The following is a 23,138-nucleotide window of genomic DNA, read 5'->3' as shown; positions in this document are numbered from 1 at the left end:
CACAGAACTTTTGTCCGTGTACCTCTTTATTTTTAAAATGGAATCCATTATCAGTCTGTGTTTCTTGAGACAATGGGAGTGTAGAAAAAAACCAATATTTTAATCCTATTACTGGAGACAATGCTGTGTAACTCCATACAGGGTGTGCATTTTTCCCAAGCCTCTTATTATCAGTCAGGATATGCCGCTGTCACTTGTTAGTTCTCTGCATAGGGCCTACATGATCTATTTATGAGGCTTTCCCTTTTGTTATTTTAGCATATTGGTGGCCCTGTGTGATGCCCCAAGCCATAGTTTAGCAAAATTGGCACGATTATACTAAAGTATTCTTTTAGCAGGAGCATGTGACAGTGGTTTGACTGCACATTGGAACAGATCCAAATTCCCATCACATTCCAGCCATTTGTGTAGCTCTCTAACCATTCCTCACAGGCTTGTTGGACTGTACTAATTTTAGTTACATTAATAGCGTCACAGGCAAGATGGAATTTAATTTAATTTAATTTATGGCCAATTAAGAAACTTCTAATTACTGATTCTGACAATGAGAGATAAAGAATCAATTAAACAAAAAGTTAGGAAACACACCTCAGCTTTACCCTGGATACCTCTGGGTACCCTTACTGGTCTCCCATCCCCTTGTTGAATGCTGCATTACTTCCCTTGGATGACATGATAGAGGTGTGGGAGGCTGAGGTCAGTCTATTGGTGCGCTTTGCCTTTGCATCTCCTTGTTTCCTACTCGGGTGCTTGTGCACATCTGCACAGACTGCAGCCCCCGTAGGAGTGTATTTCCTCCTTTGTCTTCTGTGGTGCTGCCCTGCCCAGATGGCTCTGTCCTGTGACTGGCTCTGGTGTCTCTTTCCTCCAGCCTGGCTCAGGCATCTCTTTGCTTTGCCCCCTCTCAAGAACCTGTTTACCTCTCTCTTGCCTTTGCCTGAAGGTCTTCTCTTTTCCTTGACATCTCTTTCCCATAGTAGCTACAACCCTTTCTTAAATATACCTCTCAGAGGCACCATATTCTTTTTTGTAATATGCTACATTTTGTGCTGTTTTGAGGCTAGCTGGGCCCAGCTATGACCAGCGCTGGGTGATCCCTGACCTCCTCCTGAACAAGCCACTTCTGCAGTCCCTCATGCACCACCAAAGCCCTGTCAATTATGCCCAATGCTTTTAGTTGTCCTTTCCCATTCAGCTTCAGGGGTATATTGTTTATCATGGGCAGAAATGTGTCTTACTTGGTTAATTAAAGCTATTTTGTAAAATTTTCCCCCTGGAATAGTCCCCACACTATCTTTCTATCAATCCATTTGTGACCCAGTTGTGTAGCAGTGGGGTGCCCCTTGCCCATACCAGCATAAGAACCCATAAAGACAGTGCTAGCACTGATAGACTGTTGAGTTCTTACTGAAGTATGAATTGCTTCTCCTTGACAGTTTGACATGTCCATCAGTGCAAACTTAATCTTCCTGTCCCACAGGTTGGCATCTGTAACTGTGGGGACAATGGGTTTGCCATGAAGCGTCTAAGAGATCAGAATGCATTCCAGGCATTCCTAACCCCTCTGGTTTTTTTTGTTTGTTTGTTTTGTTTTTCATTTTATTGTTGTTGTTGTTTGCTTGTTTTTTGTTTTTTTTTGTTTTTATTTAGGTGGCTACTGGACTCACTGATTCCATCCATGGTTACTTGATGATGGATGCATAAAGCTCATCTTTGTAGTGCAGTTGTGAAAGTTATTTCTAAAGGAGAGCTTTTCCTGATGAGAAATTTAAAAATATTTTAAAAATATATTATTAAGAAATAATAATGAAAAAAAAAAGTATTGGTGCACATAATTTGACAAAGCAATTCTAAGTTTTTATGTTTGTGTTTGGAAGGTTTTCAGAGGATGCTAACCCTTCTCAAGTTTCACTGTGCTGCAATTGCCAGAATTTATTTAGCTTTAACCAAAAGGTATGTCACTGGTTTGCCGTTCACTGCTATTACTGAATCTTTGCTTCCTGCAAGAGGAGGTCTCCCTTCATATATATTCTTATGGATCATAGCTCCAGCATCTATTAAGGAGATAGTGGAAAGCTTGTCGCTGATCGGCACTTCCAGACTCAGGCAGCAGAGGGCTGCTCGGATGGCCACCGGTCCTGCAGCCAGGTCTGGCTCAGCTCTGGTGTGACAGGCTGGGGCTGGGACAGGTCTTTCCTGCGTTTACAGTGTTTGGACTTCAGGTTGTGGGTTTGGTCTATCACACGATGCTAACACAGGGAGCAGCTGCTGTAGCACAGCTGGCCATTGGCACCCATAGCTGCCATGCTCGGCACTGCAGCAGGTTGGCATCTGCGGCAGCCGTTTCTGCCACGGGACAGAGCCCACCTTGCTGCCATGGGCTATTCAGGGCAGGCTGTCCGCTACCCACATGAATTCCTCTTTTTAGCACCCTCTAGAGGATATTTGTTTTCCTCTGGATTTGACAGATTTTCAGAGGAGCTGAAAAATTCCCTTAGCTGTTCAGAATACAAAGTGCAGCCCTCAAACGCCTTTCCCTGATTATTTCCCAATCTTATATTCTGTTTTCCCCAAAAATATTGTCTATACAACTGTAACTTTTCTGGTTGCTTTTGAGCTAGATAGGAGGAAGAGATGTAGATGATCAAAAACTGTGGGAGATGGAGAGGTCAGCTTGGATTGTATGGGACAGTGGGGACTTTCTCTCAGTACGGATTTTTTCTAGGGGCCACTGCCTTGCAGCAGATCCCATGTTCCGTATGGAAAACAGATACACCTGTGTAGGTGGACCAGTGGCCCCTATCTTGAGAAAAATTGCTGCAGTTAAATATCCGTGTTCAAGAACAGCTCACAGCCGGACATACAGTGCCAACTACAAGTCCGTGGAATTCCCCTGTGTTTATAATCAAGAAAACAATCAGGGAAATGGAGACTGTTACATGATCTCAGAAAGATTAATGCCGTTATTGAAGATATGGGTTCTCTACAACCAGGGCTGCCTTCCCCCATTATGCTTCCACAGTCATGGCTGCTTATAGTAGTAGACTTAAAGGACTGTTTTTTTAACATCCCACTGTGCTCTGATGATGCACCACGTTTTGCATTTTCGGTTCCATCTATTAACAATGGGGAACCCTGTCGCCGATACCATTGGACTGTGTTACCTCAGGGCATGAAGAACAGCCTGACCATTTGTCAACAATTTGTTGCCAGAGTTTTATCCCCTGTACGCCAGAGGTTTCCCGATATCTGCATATACCACTACATGGACATTATCCTGGTTGCCGCGCCAAGAGAGGTGACAGTGACTGAAGTCGTGTCAGTGATCATAACAGCAGCAACTCAGGCAGGATTGCAGATTGCGCAGGATAAAATCCAAAAGACACCACCTTGGCCATATCTAGGCTGGAGGATTTTGCAGACACGAGTCCGGCCTCAGACTAACTTTGGGTACCAAAGTTAGCACCTTAAATGATCTGCAAAAGTTCTTAGGTGCCATAAATTGGGTGTGTCCCCTAGTGGGAATTTCTACAGAAGATCTTCACCCCCTCTTCAAATTACAGGAAGGAGATCCAGACTTATCATCACTGTGACATTTGACACCAGCAGCAATGACAGCGCTGAATACTGCCATCCCAAAGACAACCCAGCAAACAGCACATCGAAGAGATCCTGAACATCCTATTAGTCTTTTTGTTATTAACTCTCCTTTCCAACCCTATGGACTGTTAACGCAGTGGGTTAAGGGGGACCCCGACCCTTTGGTTATTTTAGAATGGGTTTCTTTGCCACACAAATTTGCTAAGACTGTCACCACCAAAGTTGATATGGTAGCTATGGTGATTTGCAGGGGAAGGGAGCATTTATTAGCATCACACAGCACAGATCCAGAGACAATCTATGTCCCATTTGATCTCAAGCAATGAGAGTTTTGTGTTCCGCATGTCACAACAGCTGCAGTGTGCCCTGGTGGGATTTTCAGGGCAGATCAGTATTCATTCTGCCAGTGCACAAGCTCTTCACTATCTGTATTTGCTGCCAGTTTCTAAATTATCACTCACCCCTCCTGTAGGCACTCTTACTGTAGTTACAGATGGATCTGGCAGGACTGGCCGTGCAGTCATTGTATGGAGAGGTACTGCCAGGACCTGGGAGAGCGACATCCATGTCACCGCTGGTTCACCACAAATTGTGGAGCTTACGACGGTGGTCCATGTGTTTGAGTGATGGTCTGAACCAATCAATATATTAACAGATTCTGCTTATGTTATAGGCATCATGATGTGACTGAGCATTCTTATCTAAAGGAGACAACTAATGTGCAGTTGTTCGCGCTTCTTTTGTGCTTAAAATGGTTTCTAGATCATCGCTCAGAATCTTACTTCATACAGCATGTTCGTTCTCACTCCTCTCTGCCAGGCCCCATTTCCAATTGTAATGAGCAGGCAGACAAACTAGCAGGAGCAATTGATCAGTTTGTTGATTTTTACCATCAAAATGCAAAGGCATTGCAGCATGCCTTTCAACTGACCACGGATCAAGCCAGACAGGTCATACAGTCCTGTCCAGACTGTCAAACTGTAGCACCAACACCCTCTATAGGAGTTAATCCTCGAGGATTGAGCTCCTTAGAAATTTGGCAGACAGATGTTACACACATACCAGAACTTGGGAAGCTCCATTATGTTCATGTTTCTACTGATGCATTCTCTACCTGTGTTTTTGCATCTGTGCATACAGGGGAAAAGGCAAAAGATGTCTGTAAATATTTCTTACTGGCCTTTGCAGTCCTTGGGGTCCCAAAAACAATTAAAACAGACAATGGGCCAGGATATGTAGCACATGCTACCCACTTCTTCTTTCAGCGGTGGGGTATTCAACACCTGACAGGCATAACCTACTCTCCCACCTGCCAAGCTATTATAGAATGAGCACATGGTACCTTAAAGGCCATGCTTCAAATACAAAAAAGGGGGAGTGCAGGTATGACCTCTCAGGAAAGAGTAGCTAAAGCATGCTATGTTCTCAATTTTCTAAATCGCTGGACATCAGAAGGCCCTCAAATTTACAGGCATTTTGGCCGTAATACCTTAACTCCTGTCAAAGTAAAAGCACAGGTTATGGTATAAAATTTGAGCTCTAAACAATGGGGAGGACCCTGTTTGTTGATAAGCTGGGGTCGAGGTTATGCTTGTGTTTCAACAGGAACAGGTCCAAGATGGGTACCAGCACGATAGGTACGGCCATCCCTTTCGTCATCTGCTGTAACATGATCATCATATTCTCATCAGCATTTTGTATTCCAGCTCAACCAAAGCAGAACATATGGGTCACCCTTGCCAACAAGATGGGACAAGACACACTCTGTCAACTGTATCACCAGGAAACCCATTCTCAACATGCTTGGTGGGACTATCCCTAGACAAATGGCCCAACCCAAACTCTGATCCTGAGATAGCATTCAACACAAGTGTGGTAGCTGACAGATGGGATGCATGGATACTACATCTGCAACAGAGCAATCTTGAACCACAAGATCCAGAACTGTTGGGTTCGGTTAAAATTGATTATTGTTTGTATTTTAACGATAGTGGAAAGAATTAATCATTAGTTCAGTGTGTTAATTCTAGTTGCTTGCAGAAATCACTCTGCTTGGTGTAATTATACCTCACCTAACTTCTCAAGATCTAGTAGCCATCTGCTTAGCTTGCCAGCAGGAGTTTTTCTCATTTGTGGGGACAGGGCATGGCCTTCTATTCCCTCTGACATTAAAGGAGATCCATACAGTTTGGGAAGACTAACTATACTAACACCGAATATCTCTATGATTACTCATCATCAAAAGCACTTTGAGAGAACTGTACATGCTTTTCAATCAGAGTGTAAGGATACTGTAGAACTTTGGAACCCTGGGGGAGTCATAGCAGAATCCTTTCTAGCTCCAGGTGTTGCATCAGCCAAAGCATTGAGCACGCTTAACAAACTTGGATGCTGGCTGGCTAAGCAAACAAATGCTACTTCTTTGGCTCTAAGTGAACTGCTACTAGATATAGACTGAGTACGGCACGCTGCGCTACAGAATTGTGCTGCTATAGACTTCCTGCTCTTAGCTCAAGGTCATGGGAGTCAGGATTTTGATTGCATGTGTTGTATTAATTTGTCAGATCACTCAAAATCAATATATAAAAGTATTCAGGATCTGCAGAATGGAGTTAAGAAATTACAGGTTGATGGTGGGTTGGGTATATTTGGAGGCCTCTTTGGAAGCCTGGGAGTGTGGATATAGAGTGTGTTAAAAATAGGGCTAATTTTTCTTATTGTTTTTCTTTGCGTTTTAGTTTGCATTCCCTGCTTATTACAGTGTGTTCAGAAAATGATTCAAGATACCCTAAATCACACTTTTTTCATTAGTAAAGATGTGGGAGATGGAGAGGTCAGCTCGGCCTTGTCAAATGCTGACTCATTGATAATGAGGCCCTGAAAAGGAGACAGAAAGTCTGAACAAACAGGGATGTCTTGTACCTAGGCATAAGATAAACTCTCTGCTGATTATGAAGACTTGTTATGGAACTTTCTTGCTTTCTACCCAATGGATTGTTAGTGGAAATGTACTGACTGTGCGTGTTAGAATATGAAAGGCTTCCTTTAGAAGACATATGAGAGATACACAGCGTTATGATCATGATCATCCCAGCAATAAAGAAACCTTCCTGGCAAGAGAACCCGGTGTTGTGTGCCTAACTCACGACAAAAAATTATTATGCATGACTGGCTGACAATCCATTTTCCAGTAGGGAAACTAAACAATCAACCACCTACAACAAAACAATATACAAGGCAGTTCGAGGTAATGCTTGGGAAGATTACATCTTACTAGCATGATTACTAGAAAAGCAGAAATGCTGAGAACTACTTCTGCTTTACAGTGGAATGTAGTGGCAGGTTAATTCATTAACGATTCTGCCTTTTCTCCCCTTTTATCTGTAGGACCTGTGTTCTGATTTGATCACTTGGTTTCTACAATATAGTCAAGAAACTGTAAAAAATGTTCACCCAGTTCTGAAACCTTTGTCACCTTGAGGTCATGGTGATCCGTGCATGACCTGTAAATCTGACTACTGCCTGAATGAAGTAATCAACAGCTGTATTACCAATGGCCCTAACGAGTTTTACCTGGGTAAGAGCTAGCATTTCATATTGTTTCTTTATATAGAGTTTCAAAATAGGTCTTGGGATGCTGCTGGAACACTCATGTGTAAGGAAAGTGAATGTTGATACAACCATCTTTCTTCTTACTCCTCTTACTAAATTTTATTAGGTGGCAAGCATGATCAAGAATGTTCTCAAAAAAACATTCTTTGTGCTAGGATGTCTTTTCTGCAGAAGCAGAAGGGCAGTACAGGCTACTTGCAGGATAGAGTGGTTACCACCACTCCAGAAAAGGATGACTCTGTGCAAGTAGAAAAGAGCTGAGAAATCCTGAATGGCCCTAGTGATTTAAGAAAAATATACTCATCTGCAGAAAGCTGTTATAGTTATTGTTTCTAACAAAGTTAACTACCTGCAGTGAAGCAATGACTCAAAAGCAGTAATTCTCTGCCATGAGAGACACCTGGCTTCAATTTCCTCCTGTGACTGGCAAATACAGTGCCCAAATTTAATTTCCAGTTTTGGCTAGCAAAATTATATGGACATATGTTCTAGAATGTGCTCTAACTGCACTGACTTCAGTATGCTTAGAAGATAAATATGTGCTCAAAATCTTTGTTCTTCTGGATTCCTTACTTTTTGCTCTCTGCTTCATGAAGCTGTCATTTTGAAGAGGAGGTATTAGTTTCATCTTTTCACTTTCACTTTGTGAAAACTATAGTGAACGGATCTCCCTTCCACCCAACAAGATGAACAGATGGAAATTTAGAATTAAATGGGAATGTCAGCCTTTTCTTCTCAGAGAAGTACATGGCATGTTAAAAGACAGGGAATTTAAAGAGGGAAGGAAAGAAAGTTTTTGAGGTGAAAAGGCAGGTGTTGTGTAATTTATCTATTGATTTTGTTAAGAGTATAAACATGCAGGTATGTCCTTGAGCACTGAATCAGCTGAGACAGGACAGGCTGCTTTTATGAACAGCCTAGGAGCTTAATTACAGGATGGCCGCTGGACCATGTTGCTGGTATATGGAAAGATCTTCTATGTCCATGTCATAAATGCCTAATCTAAAATAAATGTACATTGGGAAATTTTTTAGCAACCCCAAACCACTATCATTTTCTAAGGGTAAAATTACTACTTCAAATGCTGTAAAGTAATTTAAGTAGTTTGATGATTGACTGAAAGAGCTATTGATAGGTAGAAATCTGCAATTGTAGTTTAGCATGATGCTTCCATTCCTGATGTTGAAATAGAAATCAGTGAGTCATGTGATAATACAGACATATAATTTTCTTAAACATAGTTGACCGGTGCTTTCGGGGATGTTTTCTTTTATTCCTTGTTGATAAGAACACTTTCCAAAAATGCAATGAAAACTGTAAGACAGGATGAATTCCAAGGGACCAGTGTAAGATTTGAGAGACTTGGGTACAAGTTCTGATCCTATTACTGGTCTTGTTAAATAAACTTGGAAAAATGAATAGTTCTCACAAGTAAAAACATGATACTGCTACGTGTTTTGTAAAGCTCTTTGAGGAAAAATAATAAGCAGTTGTTACATTTGATGGATTACTAATTAGAGGGTTTTTTTGTTTTGTTTTTTGTTTTTAACAAACTGGGACTGTATTCACAATACGAAATAGACAGTGGGGCTAAGCACATATGATTTTTAGTGGATTTGATCTGTAAAATGGGATTAATGCATACTTTGGGTAGTACTCCTTAGAACTTTTAGAAAAACAGCAATTTTGGTTGGAAACTGAAGTTCCATAGGAGTTGCCAGAGAAGTCTTGCCTGAAAAAAAAACAAACCACTGAAGAAGCAAACAAACAAATCACATTGCTTTAGGCATCTTATAATGCACAAACATAAACAATGTGGAAATCTGACTATGCTATTTCTATTCTCCCTGTTACTCATTCTTTTCTTCTATCTACTGAAGGTGCCTACAGGAGGAATACCTCTGGCTGCAATCTAGACCAATCACCCAACCCATGCAGAACTGGTGTTCCATTGGGAGACTTCAAAGGAAACTGCTATTGTTGAAAGAGTTGGCGACTTTCGTCTTTGTGAATCTTATCTAAGCTTTTGTTGTAGTGAAGTACCAGGGGAGCTAGCCTTTCAGGAGAACATCTTGTACACAAGACCCTCAGCACAATTTTTTTTTAATGCAGTGGCGCTGACCTAGTCCCAAATTCCTCAGGGGAAAATGTACTTAATTTCTCAGTACCTTTAGGCAATGTTCATGTATTCCTGTCCTCTACTACTTGGTAGTATTTGCTATAAACTCATAAAAAGCTGCCATTTCACCATGGGCAAAACTGTATTTCATTTCCCCTAGGAGCTGTCACTGTCTCTAAATTTGTAAAATTAGATCAGTGAAGGAAGATGATAAGCACTTAAATTTTAGTTCCTCCATAATTCAAAGAGTACTGTGGGTTTTTGAATAACCTCATTGTCCTCCTGCTGCTACCTGCTCAGAACTGAAACTGCATTTTTTACATTTTACAATGCTTTGCACTGCATCAAGTGTGCAATCTGTAGTGAAAAAGTAGAATATCATAATAGTAGTGAGTGTGAATCACGCTATTGATCTTTTTCAACATATGCACTCGCTGCCTTTCATGTGGATCCTTTTCTTTCCTCTATACTTCACGTCTAATTTTACTTTACTATAATGTATTTGAAGTGCAACGTGTAGAACCTTATTTCTGTTGGTATTTCCTTAATACATTTTTAATATGTCATAATTGTTTCAACTGACATGAAAATCTATGTCTACTAATCGAAAGTGCACATACACTGATTTCTTTGTTTTCAAACTCACTCTAATTTCTAACCACACTCCGCATTTTCCTTCGGAAAGAAGGAATCGTTGATTGATTTTGTGGCAGCTTTAGAACAGCTAGTATGTATTTCTTTCAAGAAAAAAAGAATTTACATAACATAGTTTATTCTAACCATGTATCTTTGTTGCTTGGTGTTACCCTTCACATGTCAGCAAAAGAGAAGAAAGGTAATTGACTTCTAAAATCATTAGATTATTATTTTTTTTTAAGTTAGAGGTAGTGTCTGGGCAGCTCAGGCTGCCCAGTGCCCCATCCAACCTGGCCTTGAACACCTACAGGGATGGGGCAGCCACAGCTTCTCCAGGTAGCCTGTGCCAGTGCCTCACCACCCTCAACGTAAAGTACTCCCTCTTCTCATCTAACCTAGATTTACCCTCTTTTAGTTTAAAACCATTCTTCTTTGTCCTGTCACCATCAGACCATGTAAAAAGTCAGTCTCCCTCCTGTGTATAAGCTCCCCTGAAGTAATGGAAGGCCGCAATGAGGTTCCAGGAGGCCTGGAACAACATAGTGCTGTAAGCACAATCATGGAAGTCAGGCTCCAGTAGCTTAACGCTGCTCAGAAGAAAAGAAAATGGAAACACAACATTTGTCTAGAATCTATTGTTTATTATTTGTGGCTGTGGCAATTTAGATACATGACTGAATTTCTACAGCACTTTTTCTGTTTGAGCACAAGCTGGTCTTTTCCAACCCACCTGGCCAGCTGCATGGTCAGTTATGCACACTCAGTGCTTTTAAAATATCGCATGTGCATATATGAACTCTGAAAAACAACATGCAAGGTAAATTGTTGCCATGAATCCAATACAAAAGTTAGGCCATCCCCCCGTTAGTGTGTTATGGCTTTACACACATATTGGATGTCCAAACAAACAATTAGAAATGCTTCTTGTTAAAGGCACTTACTGTTTTTAAATCCTTGTAAGTTTAGTTCTGTTGCATCAAGTTTATCTCCTAGATCATGCTTTCGTAGAACAGCCCAAATTGGCAGCATTAATAAAAGGGGAAGAAAAGGTTTTCCTGTTCAAGTATGAAAATACCAACAATTAACTCCAACTTTAGAACAGGATTTGGTCCTCTCAAAACAGGCAACAGCGTCAGGCGATAGTGATTTCTTTTCCTAAATGCTAACAAAATAGTATATCCCCAAAAAACAAAGTCTTCCAGTTTCAGCCTATGGATATGTCTAAGTCGTGCAGCACACCTACTAATTATCCCCAACAAAAAATACAGCTTCGCAAGACTAACTTTGCTCCACTTTGGCTGGGAAGGAAGAGAACCTCCAAACAGCATTCTGCTTGCACAGACCAGCAAGCCTACAGTTCTGTGTCTCTGTATCTGGGTGGCTGTCCGTAGTAACCTTTCTTAGAGTGGTCTGATAGCTGCCGACGGTACTCCTCCTCCTCCTCTCCATCACTGCCACAGCTGCCACGATCCTCCAGGTAAGGTCTGGTAGGAGGTTTCTGGGGTTCTGGAGGTCGGCAGCTAACAGTCAGACAGGGGGAAAGAAAGACAATGTTTACTTCCATTCTGAGACCCTGAAAATAATAATACCTTCTTGACTTTATGGTCACACACAGCACAGAGAGCCACAAAGAGCCAATGAAGCCAATTCTAGCCCAACTACATCTGTATGGCCATGGTAAGACTACCAAGAGAGAGGCATCTTATTATTTCCAGCAAGCTGGAGCTTCCTGTTCAGATTTGCTCCACTCAACACACCTGGAAGAATGCCAAATTGAAAAGTATTAACTACTCTGCACCTCACTCAACGTGACCAAGAGCTTTGCTGCTCTTTGCTCCCCGAGCACAGAGGTTTCCACACTATTGCTGCTACCCCAACTGAGTGACATCTTCCTCAAACTGTTTCGCACCGTTCTTTGTATGCCTGCTTCCTTTCCTTGCATCTCTGGTCTGCAGTCTTGAGGTCTGAGATGTGATATTTCTTAAACTCATAGCCTTCATTCAAGGCTTTCACGATGGCTCCCATCTCTAAAAATGCAGGCACAAATAATCTGTGTATTTCCTTTTTATACACTTTGATGCTGCCCATTTAATGTGACACCAAGCAGACGTATATAAATGCCATCTGCCAAGGGCAGTGTCAAAACCCATCACTTTTGCAGCCCCACAAATAAGGTGTCCCCCTCTTTCCATACTGCCACTGTGCCCCTTTCCAGGAAGCCATTACCATTCCTATAAAGTGCTAACAGCACTGATTTCTGGAAGGAGGCAAATACTCGGCATATATGGTTAAAAATGACTTCCTTGGTTGCTTTCAAAGAAGCTTCTAAACTCCATATAAATGTTTTTAACCCACCAAGAAAACCTGAAATTAAAACTCTGTTTTCTGCATTTTAGTACATTTCTGCATTCTAAATTACATTCTGTGACATCAAAGGATTTGACTCTTTAGAAACAAGTCCCATTTCTATTGGCTGCAACTAAGAAACAAGAAAATCTCAAAGAGTTCTGTAGAGCACAACACAAGAGTGTTTATGTCTAGGTGATTGTGGAGGTGTAAGCTGACACAGTGGTCATACAATTGAAAAATCACTGAACTTTAATGAAAGAGTCTAACAATTTCATGAGACTGGTTAGATTAAAAAAAGAAGTTCTCTCCTCGACTGTGCCTTGATGGGTAACCTTGGCAAAGTTTTATTCTTGGTTTCCCTACCCAGGGAATACATCTGCAACAGACAAAGCACCTGAGTAATTAAAACAGCAGTTATTCATTAGGATAGACTAACGGTAACCAAATGTCTAGCACAGAAAGAATGGACTTCAAAGGACATGAATGCAAAAAAGCATCTGAGTTAGATTAATAATAACTGGAACTAAAAACTGTGCAAGTGTCTCAGTAAACAAACACAGTTGTTTCTTCCTAGCTGACTAAGATACTATGAATACACTAAAAGAAAAAAGAAAATCATGAAAAACAAGAGGGGTCAACTGAAGTTTTGCCTCATCATTACAGTAATTTTCAAGGCACGACAAGAATGCAATTACTGAGGTAGGATTGTATTTATGAATAAAAACTATCCTCTTGACATTCAGCTACTCATTCAAGACAGAATATTTTAAATTGGATATGCCTTACCTGATGGGCTGGGGCCAGTTCTGGTCTGACTTCTGTGTTTTGACAGGGACAGCATAAATGTCTGGATGCTTCTGGGCTATTTCAATCTTTAAAATAAAATTGGAGAAAATAACTATTCATTTTAAGTTTATCTACAAGGGAACCCTAAATAACAGACATAGCATGTCACAGCTACATTTGAAACAATTAAAGCACAAGCTGATAAATTATCTTATTTATATTCCTGCAGTTGCAAGATCTTTTACTAGAGTACTGATTAAAAGTACATGCAGAAATGAGGGATTACAAGAACAGAAGGATTTTTAAAATACAACTTGCTATAACTATGATACAAAGCCAAAAATTATATTCTCTTTTTACATGCAAATCCACACAGTGGTATTTCCTTTTGTATAATTTACCACACTTCCCCCTCCAGAATCAGCACAATGTAAGTGCACGGTTTCCACTTTCAGGATGCAGGCTGTTCTGTATGCTGGAAAGCACAACAAGGGGAGAATGCATTTCCTCATACCCTGGCATTCTGGGCCTCCTGTAGCTCTTGCATTCTTTGCAGCCTTGCCTTATGATCCATCTCCTCAAATATTTTTACTTTCCTCAGCACAGATTTTGGAGTATTTTCTTGTTCACTCCCTTCCTCTTCCAACTTTCCCTCCTCTTCTTCTTCTGCACTTGGGACTGCTGGCTGAGTATTTCTCAGGATGGGACGCCCAAAAGTAGGTTTCACAGAAACAGGTGGTGGTGCTGCTTTGGCTGATACAGTTGAAGTCTCACTGCTGACATGGATGCTACTTGGTTTGGAGTCATAGTTCTTAGGGAAGTCATACAGATCCTCTTTGTTTTGTAACTTCCCCTAGAAGTATTAATAATAAGTTTACAATAGCAATTTCATATTATTATCTGAAATGAAGACTTTAATCTGAATTTAATCATTTTGCCTTTGGATTTAGTAGTGTCACTCTTCATTCAAAGAAAATCTTGTAAGGTACTCAAATATTTGGATAATTTGAGCAGCCATACATCCATATGCTACACATCAACCGACAGAGAAGAGTTGTACATTTAGATTTATTGGTACAAATCTTTGAAGATTACCATAACTACAAGATATTCCAAGGGAGAACACAGAGAATACTGAGTACCCAGATGATTTGTCCACACTATCTAATACAAAATATTATTACCTGGAGTTTAGAAGTGCACAGCACCATGCCTATTTTCTCTTCCACCATTATTTTCATTGTTTGCATCCTACTTGGCTCTACCTCCATTGCTAAAGTGTACTTGAATGTATTTGGAATATATTTGTACATGGAATAAAGACTGTGAGGGCACTTAGTCTTGTGCAGAAAGGACTCTAAGGTCAGTGGAAATCAGAAATTGCAATAATAGAATTTGGTTTCCAAGCATCATCTTTTTTTTCCTGTTTCATTCCTAATCAAGGTTTGACTAGCTAGTTAACGATGATTTCTAGTAATGGAAACTGATGACAGAGGTAGTAGATTCTGTTTTTGCATTTCACAACAATGACTCATCAGATATACTTTTCTTGATGATTAGCTTAGATTTGTTCCTGCTATTTTCAAAAAGTGCCTTTCAATTAATTAGCAGATACTAAAAGCAGTATCATTTCTTTCTCCATACAGAGAATTCACACATTTGAAGACAACTGTAATCCCTTTTCTTTCTGCTCAGCTTTGCAACCCCCTAACTCATTATCTTTCCACAATCTGCTTGTTTTCTTGTCTTTGATCATTCCTGCTGCTTTTTCCAATGTGCCACCCTGAAAAGTTCTCCTGAAAGAGGAACTTTGTGTTCTGTTTCTACAAGTTTACCTTTGGTGGTTCAGGCTTGAATGCTGGAGGTGGACTAGGTTCTCTAAGGATCTCCCTGCTACCAGCTTTCCTCAATGGAGTTCTTTGTTCCAAGCTAAATTTCTTTATATTCTGTGAAAGAACATAAGAGATTAAAAAAACTGCAGTATCCAATAATTCAACCATTTTTGGTCTCATGTTTACTATTTTGGGAACAATGACCAAAAGTTAGAGGACTGTCAGCAATCTGATCATAATCACTACAGATATAACTGTCAAGTTCAAGGTGATGAGACATCAGCAGAAACCTACAGAATTAAGCAGAGCAGCAGAGGTATTATTACTTATGCCCTACAGAAGATACTTCTGAAACACTGTCATAAGTAACATAATGCTGCACCTTAAAGAAAGTACTAGAGAATATTTTTTTATTTCTAGGCCACTTAAACAAGGCTTTCATAAAGTCCAAAGCACAGTCTTATTGAAAATCCAGGCATCTCACCTCTTCATGATGTACAGGTTCAGAGGACCGGCCAACAGATGAGATTCTTGGTTCATCCAAAGGTTCATCAAGTTCATTATCAGTGTATGCACCTCCCTCTCCATCTGTATCTTCTAAGTCACTGATCAACCGACTGTCACAACTCAAATAGTCAGCACCCATGGCAGTAAGGTAAGACATGCGATCATCTGCGTCATCTTCCATGCCATCTACCTGCAGAAAAGTTATTAAGAATTAATAAAATTAAGAAATCATCTTGAGACATCTGCATAGATTAGCATGGACTGATTGCTTACCTTTCCTTCTGACACCCAAACTGCTTCACCTTGCTGTTGCTGAATTGTATCCTTCAGACTACCATACCAGCTATCATTAGCTGAATTCAAATTGATGGTGGCTATACAAAATTAAGGAGAAAGTATTTATACAGAGCAAACGCAATGTGATCATTTATGTGAGAGTGTTAAACAGTCTTTTCATTTAAATCACAAACATGTAGTATTTTTATTTTGTTTGTCCACATTCGAAGATTATTAGCTCATATACTTATTGCCTTGGAAAGACAGTATGCTGATTCTGAGATCTTTTTGAATTGTCACTTGGCAACACAAGGAATTTTGAGAGGAAGTCAGAGATTGCTCATGACCATACTTTCACACTCCTACTTCCAGCCTGCATATTGAGTTAATACGGAGAGCAGTAAGTGGAAGTCTGAAGACACAGTTACTTCCCCTGATAAACAGATTTGACACATGTTCTTCCTTACCTGTAAAGAGGTGGGAACAAGTCTTCTTCAGCTTGTTTGCTTGCTCATAAAGCTTCCTCGAGCTTTTGTTAGATGTGGAACACAGCCTTTGTCTCATCGTTTTCACGCCCTGCTTACTGTCTGGGTTAAAGAAGACTACAATGGGAAACCACTGGGTATAATTCAGCAGATCCACTGCTTTAGGAGTCACATCCAAGAGAGCATGTTTATCCTGTTAACAAGAAAGCGCAATCAGTGTTCTGCCGGTACAGACAAAGGGGCAGGGTGTGGAACATCTTATCCTGGGAACTCTAGGATGCCTAACTTGCTGGATTTTTTTCTCTACAGTTATATTGCATTCAGAAGGCTCAGCAGGCAACATTTTCTCTTCAGCTCCATTTTTCGAAGCAGCTTTTGCCTGAGTGTCTCCACATTCTTATGTTAATTAACTAACTCATGTTAAGCTAAATACACTTATTCTACTGAATTTAACTGGCTTTTCTCTCTACTTGTGCGTACCACAGCTTCCACTAACCCAACTTTTCTGGGTGTTAACAATGGAATTTTATCTACACTTATTAACTGAGGAAAGTCTTTTTTCCTTTAATATATTACTTCTGAGTTACCTCTCGTATTAAAGTGAATGGGATGTGTGCTGCAATGGGGCCCAATCTCTGAACAGCCTTGTGTATCTCATTTTAACCCCTCTGGCACTGCCTTTTCTGGGCTCAGGATAATAAGCAGCAGAATACATTCTTTAGCCTACTTTTTTAGGTGCTTTGATCACAACCTATTTTTTATCCCCAAAGAGTATTACAAGAAGAGTCAGTGCAGTCTCAGTAGATTTCACAGCTATCACAATCCCTTCCCAGTCAGGTCACACAAAGGTAACTGTGAAGGAAACTAAAATATTAGATTTCTGATGGCAATTGCACTGCGTAGAGCACTGCACTGTATGACAGAAAAACTACACTAACAAATTCAGGAAGCAAACTACAATGTAGACGCCTCTCGGCTTCAATTCAGAATGGACTAATATAGCAGAATTTAATTTTTAGTATCAGGTTCGCATTTTCATTTAGAGAACAGCTACCAAAATTATACAAATTGATTTTAAATACATTTCAAAACAGCCCTACCATTAGACAAGTCTGATTATCACAGAAATAGATTCAGGGAAGATAGGAGAACTCCCAAGTTTTAAGAGCAAACAAACTGAGTAATATGCCTTTAAGAGTAAGCAATTCTCATAGAAAAATACTCTACCTGCTCAATGATTTGCCTCACAGTGTTCAAGCGTACTACCCCAGTTGCCTTCTCTGAACCTGCATCTCTGGGTTCTGTCTCTGCAAAGAAAACATTTTAGCTCATCTATAGTAGCTGGAACAGTATGAGATCAAGTTACCCATTTTTTTCAGTTGAAGATGATAATATAAAGCTAGGAGGACGACTTACTTGCAGTCTGGTACAGGTGAGGCAAGTCAGTTGACAACTTCTCCATAGCAACATCTGCAATGGGGCCAAATATCACAACAGGTCTCTTAAAACCAGCTGCAAAAATATAGTTGGAGAAAAGGTAAGCCCAGTAAGATTGCTTTTACATATTTATGTGAAGTAGTACAAAATACCATCATTTACTCTAGCAATATGTTTAAGATATCACAAAAAATACTTAAGAAATTTTATTTCTTGAAAGTTGGTGCAACAGTACAACTTGAAGAAAACTTCATCTGCTAAGAAAGCATAGAAGTGTTTTAGTTTAACTTTCCTTATTCTTCATAATTATGATGGGGTGAGAAGATTCTGCATTCTGAAAATGCACGATGTATCTTCAGCAGTCTTTCCATCCACAAAATAACATGACCCTTGACCCAGTGGGATTTCTGAGACTAAAGCTACAAATGCTAAATCAGCTGCAGAGCAGCCTAAAGAAGCAGAAGAAATGCAAAATTCTGTTATGTCAGTGTCAAAAGAAGTGCTAATACAGTCCTTGCAAGTGGATGAATGCCATTCCATTTCTCAGTCTTCACTAGTGAGTTCCTTTAAAATACATTTTACAGGGTTTTTTTTTTTTTTTTTTATTTTTTCCCACAATACTATCACATGCACATGTCCAGGAAACATTGCCCAACATCATGAACAATATAATTTTTTTTTATAGCTAATTTGGAGTCACAGGGACAGACCATATCAACCCCAAATTCATTTCAACAATCTAGTGAATATACTTAGGTTTTACTTGCTCTCAAGATATTGTTAAGTGCTTACGAGCACACTAGAAATGGTGATTCATCTCAGTCACATGAATTGTACTTTCCAAGCTAGCCAGAGAAGTTGAGGAAACAAAGAAAAAGATCCTACTTGTTTCTTTTTTTCTTCATTTTGAAACCTGAAATTGGCATGTGTAATTTAGAGGCAATTGAGAACAACAGCAGTTCAGAAAACCCAGAAAGCTTTCTTTCTAAAATTGTTAATTTGCATGCTGATAAAAAACATTATCTCTTTCTGTTCCAAATCACTGATTTAGCTGAACAAACAGCTGGACACCAAAAGAGCCAGCAATAAATGGACAGCTGGCTACAGCGGTTTCACTTACCTTCACGCAACTGAACTCGTTCATAAGCTGGGAATTTTGTGCCCACTGATACAATTGCTGTCAGATCTTCACGACTCTTCCTCAAATTCTTCTTCACTCCAGATCGCTGGCCGCGTGTTCTCCAGAAGTCTGCCCTGTCACTAGGGCCATCTTTCTGGGCATTCTGAACACTGGCCATCTGCTCAGCTCTGACAGAGAAAGCACAGTGCTTATTTGTATGCATCTAGTAACAAATGGGCAAAAGGTCCTTCACTGAATAAATGAGTTTTGAATTTGCAATCGGTAGTTTGACAGCTAGGCAGCCATGAATGGAAAGTTGAAAAGGATAGAAATACAAGTTTTCTGCCTTGGAGAAAACTTAGCATCAGCATGATGATCCAGTTGGCCAAAGCTGCAAAATTGCTGGATCAGCCCAGAGGTTTTAAACTGATAACTCATACAGGTATAAATAAAAGAATTCAATCGCAGAGGATTGTGAAAAAAGAGCAACGAGAACTGATGGCCTAAATAATTACAGCTATTATTCTCTTCTTCATTAGAAATTTTAAGTTAAGTCACTACAGTATAGAAATAAAGGCTGGTTTGGACAGATTAATTACCAGAGAGGACAGAATGTACTAACCAGGAAAGAGGCAGGGGAACCATGTATGAACTATATTTCACGAACTTCAGTACAATGCAACTGAGAGCATATATTTTTTTCTCCCCTTCGCAAAATCATGACCATGTTCAAGGACTTAAAGGCTAGAGTCTAAAAAAGCATCCTTATTGTTTTTGTAGATGAATTTTAATTCTCTTAATCAGTGCACAAATTATGGACACTTACTTTTATCTCACATTAACTTTTACTAGAACAGTGTAATTCAAGTAAAATAACAACAAAAAATTTTTTTTGTGGTTTGTATCCACAGTTCACACAAAAATAACTACTATGGCTACCAAGAAATATTAGCTTGGAATAAATTCTTGAAATATTTTCTGCAAGAATTAACAAAGAATTCAAGCACTAGAAGGTCTTTTAAGAGATTAATCATCAGAGTATCCCTGCACATGTAGTAGGAGATCTTGCTGGGTTTTGGTTTTTTGCTTGTTTTTTAGAACTACTCTCAAGCAAATAAAGAACCCTCTACTCATTTTGTACAAGAGGAACTGAAGAATCTAGTGGTCAATGCTTGGGTGGATTACTGAATCATGAGCTCTAGGGCTGTGTTGCAAAAGCCCAGCTCAGCATGTAGATAAAACCATCCTTTCATAGGATAGCATAGTCTAAAATCTACAGTTTTACAGGAACACCTGTTGTGAACCTAAAGATGGAACAATTTCTTCATTCTTGTATGGAAGACAGGAAAAAAAAAACAAAGAAAAGCATGGCATAGGGAGAAAAATCTTCTCTAAGAAAAGAAAAACACCTTTTTTAGACAATGAATAGGACAATAGAATGTCAGCTTACCTGCTCCTGTTTGGAATGAGGCCCTTTTCAAGTTCATTTCCAATTCTCACAGCCAGCCAGTTTCCTAGTTTGCCATCATACAGAGTATCAACTACTCTAAAGATCTCCCCTCTGGTGAAGGCTAAGCTCTGTGGTGACTCTTTTTCACACTCAAAGTGGCTTCTGATGAAGAATGAATCTCCTCTGCCACAGGCCATGATGTCTCTGTATACTAAAAAAGGAACTCCATTTAGTTTATGATTTTTACATTTGAAAGAAAGATTAAACTGTCATTCCAGATAAGAGTTTTAAAATTAGAAACATGTGATTAAGGCTAGAAAAGACTAATAACAGCATCTAGTCCAACCATCAACCCATCACCACCATGCCCACAAAACCATGTCCCTCATTGCTATGTCTACACTCTTCTTGAAAACCTCCAGAGACAATTACTCCATCTCCCTGTTCAAATATTCCTCACCACTCTAAGAATAATTTTTTTCCAAATATTCAATCTGAACCTTCCCTAGAGCAACCTGAGGCTGCAGTCAGTTCCCACATCCGGATAATGAATAACAATATTAAAAAGGGCTACTCCTCTACTGACCACTGTGGAACACCACCAGCTGGATTTAACTCCATTCATTCCATTCAATTCTTGCACTCCACTCAAAAATACGCAAAAGAAGAGCCTCCACAACCAATACCCTGCACCTATAATTATCAATAATGTTCTATATTTGTACACATACAGCCATTATAGCAAAAGCAAAGCATGAACTTGCACCCTCCAAAAGCAAAAGGCAGCTAGGGTACTTCAGTATTAAAGTGGGCTACGTCTTCAAACAGGAAAGGAAGAGGCTTGTTCCTTAACTGCTCATCAATTGCCCACTTTCTTCTGGATGACTGTGAATACCTTATGATTGCCAAGGCACAGCTGAAAAGGAATGTAAACACCAGATCCTACGCCAGCTGCTACATGCAGAAAAGCAGAAGAAACAAGCAGTATGCTACCAGGATTAAGAAAAGATGCTACTAGCTAATAATGAAAAAGGTGGTTAAATGTTCTGATAGACATATCACACAGGTATCTCTATGATTCCTGTGGTATGGAAGACAGCCGTCTTGTGTGCTTCTGAAAAGGTAAGTAAAATGCTGTCAAGAATAAGCAAGAGAGAACTTATCTGTAGTTTCATTGCCAAAATAGATCATAGCATCCTTCTGAAACCTCCAAAAGCTTCATAGATACACACACATTTTGTTAAAAGCACCCACCTTCATATTTGCTTTGAGCCAAAATTGTCACTGTATCACCTTTGGGAATTTCTAGTAGGTATAAAACAGCATCCTCCCGAACAATGCCTCTGAAATCTTGAGCGTTTACCTACATATCAAAACATAAAATAACACCTGAGAAAAACAAAAATTAAAAAGAATACCCAAAGCTTTTTGTTTAACTTAAAAATAAAAAAGTGTTCATAGAATCATAGAATTGCCCAGGTTGGAAAAGACCTTCAAGAACATCAAGTCCAATCACAACCTAACCATACTACCCTAACTCTAACAACCCTCCACTAAATCATGCCCGTGAGCACCACATCCGAATGGTTTTTAAATACATCCAGGGATGGTGACTCAACCACCTCCCCGGGGAGCCTATTCCAGTGCTTAACAACCCTTTCTGTAAAGAAGAGTTTCCTGATATCCAACCTGAACCACCCCTGGTGCAACTTGAGGCCACTTCCCCTCATCCTGTCACCTGTCAGCAGTGAGAAGAGACCAACCATGCTCTCACTGAAATTGCATTTCAGGCATTTGAAGAGATCAATAAGGTCTCCCCTCAGCCTCCTTTTCCCCAGACTAAACAGCCCCAGTTCCTTCAGTCGCTCCTCACAGGGTATATTCTCCAAGCCGTTTGTAAGCCTTGTTGCCCTTCTTTGGGCAACCTGCTCCAGCACCTCCATGTCCTTTCTGTACCTAGGTGCCCAAAACTAAAGACAGTACTCAAGGTGACGCCTCACCAATGCCAAGTACAGGCGTAGGATTACTTCCCTAGTCCTGTCTTATATATTATCTTCCTTTTTTTCCCCCAGTATTTATTTATTAAGTCAATATGGATATTTTAATCTAGCCATTCACAGTAGTCTTTCTCAAATAATGAAGTAGTTCATTGCTAGATTATTTCAATTTCTTATCTGACTTGAATAGTCTCCAGAAGGCCTTGAAAATTAGCCTCCTTAAATTGAATTTAAGAAAAAGAAAAGAAGAAGAATGAAAAAGGACATAATAGCATACAAGAAAGAATTCAGAACCCTGGAAAACCATTTGCTGTTATCCAAAGAAGTTGGAGAAAAATGAAAAAAAGAAAAATACAGTGTCTTCAATTTTTTTCCCACTCCAAGACTAGGAGGAAATTAGAAAACTAGAAAGCTACAGAAAATTTGTTCTCTTCCATCTTGAGGAATTTTTTAAACTAAATCTTTCCCTTATCTACTCTTTCCACAGAATTTTATACAAATTAACACTTGATATATAATTTGAGTTCTCCTTCATAAGCTGATTTCAGTAAGATCCCTCCACCACAGAGTTACACATCAAGCAAACACTTGACTTTCTGAGAACATCACTTATTCTATATTTCCAATAAGAAGCAAATAAAAAATCATAAAAGCTTGAATTTCAGGGACACATACTCATACCTTGAGAATCTGATCTCCTTCCTGAAGTCCTTCCTGGTCAGCTGAGGTGCCTTCTTGGATTCCAGCAATAAATATCCCTACATCATTTCCACCAGCAAGTCGCAGACCAACACTGTCCCCCTTCTTGAATCTTACCATTTTTGTATTAGGACTACAAGATTTACAGGCAGAAAAAGGACAGTCAAACATTAGGCATATGACAGTAACAGGCTGTCAAGAGCAAAAAAACTGCAACTTAAAAAAACGTTAGT

General features: G+C 39.7%; 1 protein-coding gene and 1 non-coding gene across 14 annotated transcripts in view; both read right to left on the bottom strand.

The window, feature by feature from the left end:
- Positions 1-10,587: 10,587 nt before the first annotated feature.
- The window catches only part of TJP2 (tight junction protein 2), a 66,779-nt gene continuing 54,228 nt past the window's right edge, over positions 10,588-23,138 (bottom strand). For all 13 annotated transcript variants that reach the window (XM_025144668.3, NM_001396730.1, XM_046905235.1 and 10 more), the window contains 13 exons: positions 22,888-23,038; positions 21,464-21,572; positions 20,210-20,420; positions 18,760-18,947; positions 17,619-17,714; positions 17,430-17,509; positions 16,185-16,395; positions 15,715-15,815; positions 15,419-15,631; positions 14,938-15,048; positions 13,617-13,955; positions 13,103-13,188; positions 10,588-11,487 (listed from right to left, as the gene is read on the bottom strand). In XM_025144668.3, coding sequence (XP_025000436.1) covers positions 11,319-11,487; positions 13,103-13,188; positions 13,617-13,955; positions 14,938-15,048; positions 15,419-15,631; positions 15,715-15,815; positions 16,185-16,395; positions 17,430-17,509; positions 17,619-17,714; positions 18,760-18,947; positions 20,210-20,420; positions 21,464-21,572; positions 22,888-23,038 — 2,065 coding nt within the window. In that variant the 3' untranslated portion in view covers positions 10,588-11,318. The remainder of the gene's footprint in view (positions 11,488-13,102; positions 13,189-13,616; positions 13,956-14,937; positions 15,049-15,418; positions 15,632-15,714; positions 15,816-16,184; positions 16,396-17,429; positions 17,510-17,618; positions 17,715-18,759; positions 18,948-20,209; positions 20,421-21,463; positions 21,573-22,887; positions 23,039-23,138) is intronic.
- On the bottom strand, positions 16,060-16,145 carry MIR1556 (microRNA 1556). Its single transcript, NR_035040.1, has one exon. It is a non-coding gene; the product is annotated as a microRNA 1556 (primary transcript).

The sequence above is a fragment of the Gallus gallus genome, chromosome Z (genome assembly GCF_016699485.2).
Source record: "Gallus gallus isolate bGalGal1 chromosome Z, bGalGal1.mat.broiler.GRCg7b, whole genome shotgun sequence".
NCBI classification, from domain to species: domain Eukaryota; kingdom Metazoa; phylum Chordata; class Aves; order Galliformes; family Phasianidae; genus Gallus; species Gallus gallus.
The sequence above is the reverse complement of the archived record's forward strand: the minus strand, read 5'-3'. Positions and strand labels throughout refer to the sequence as shown.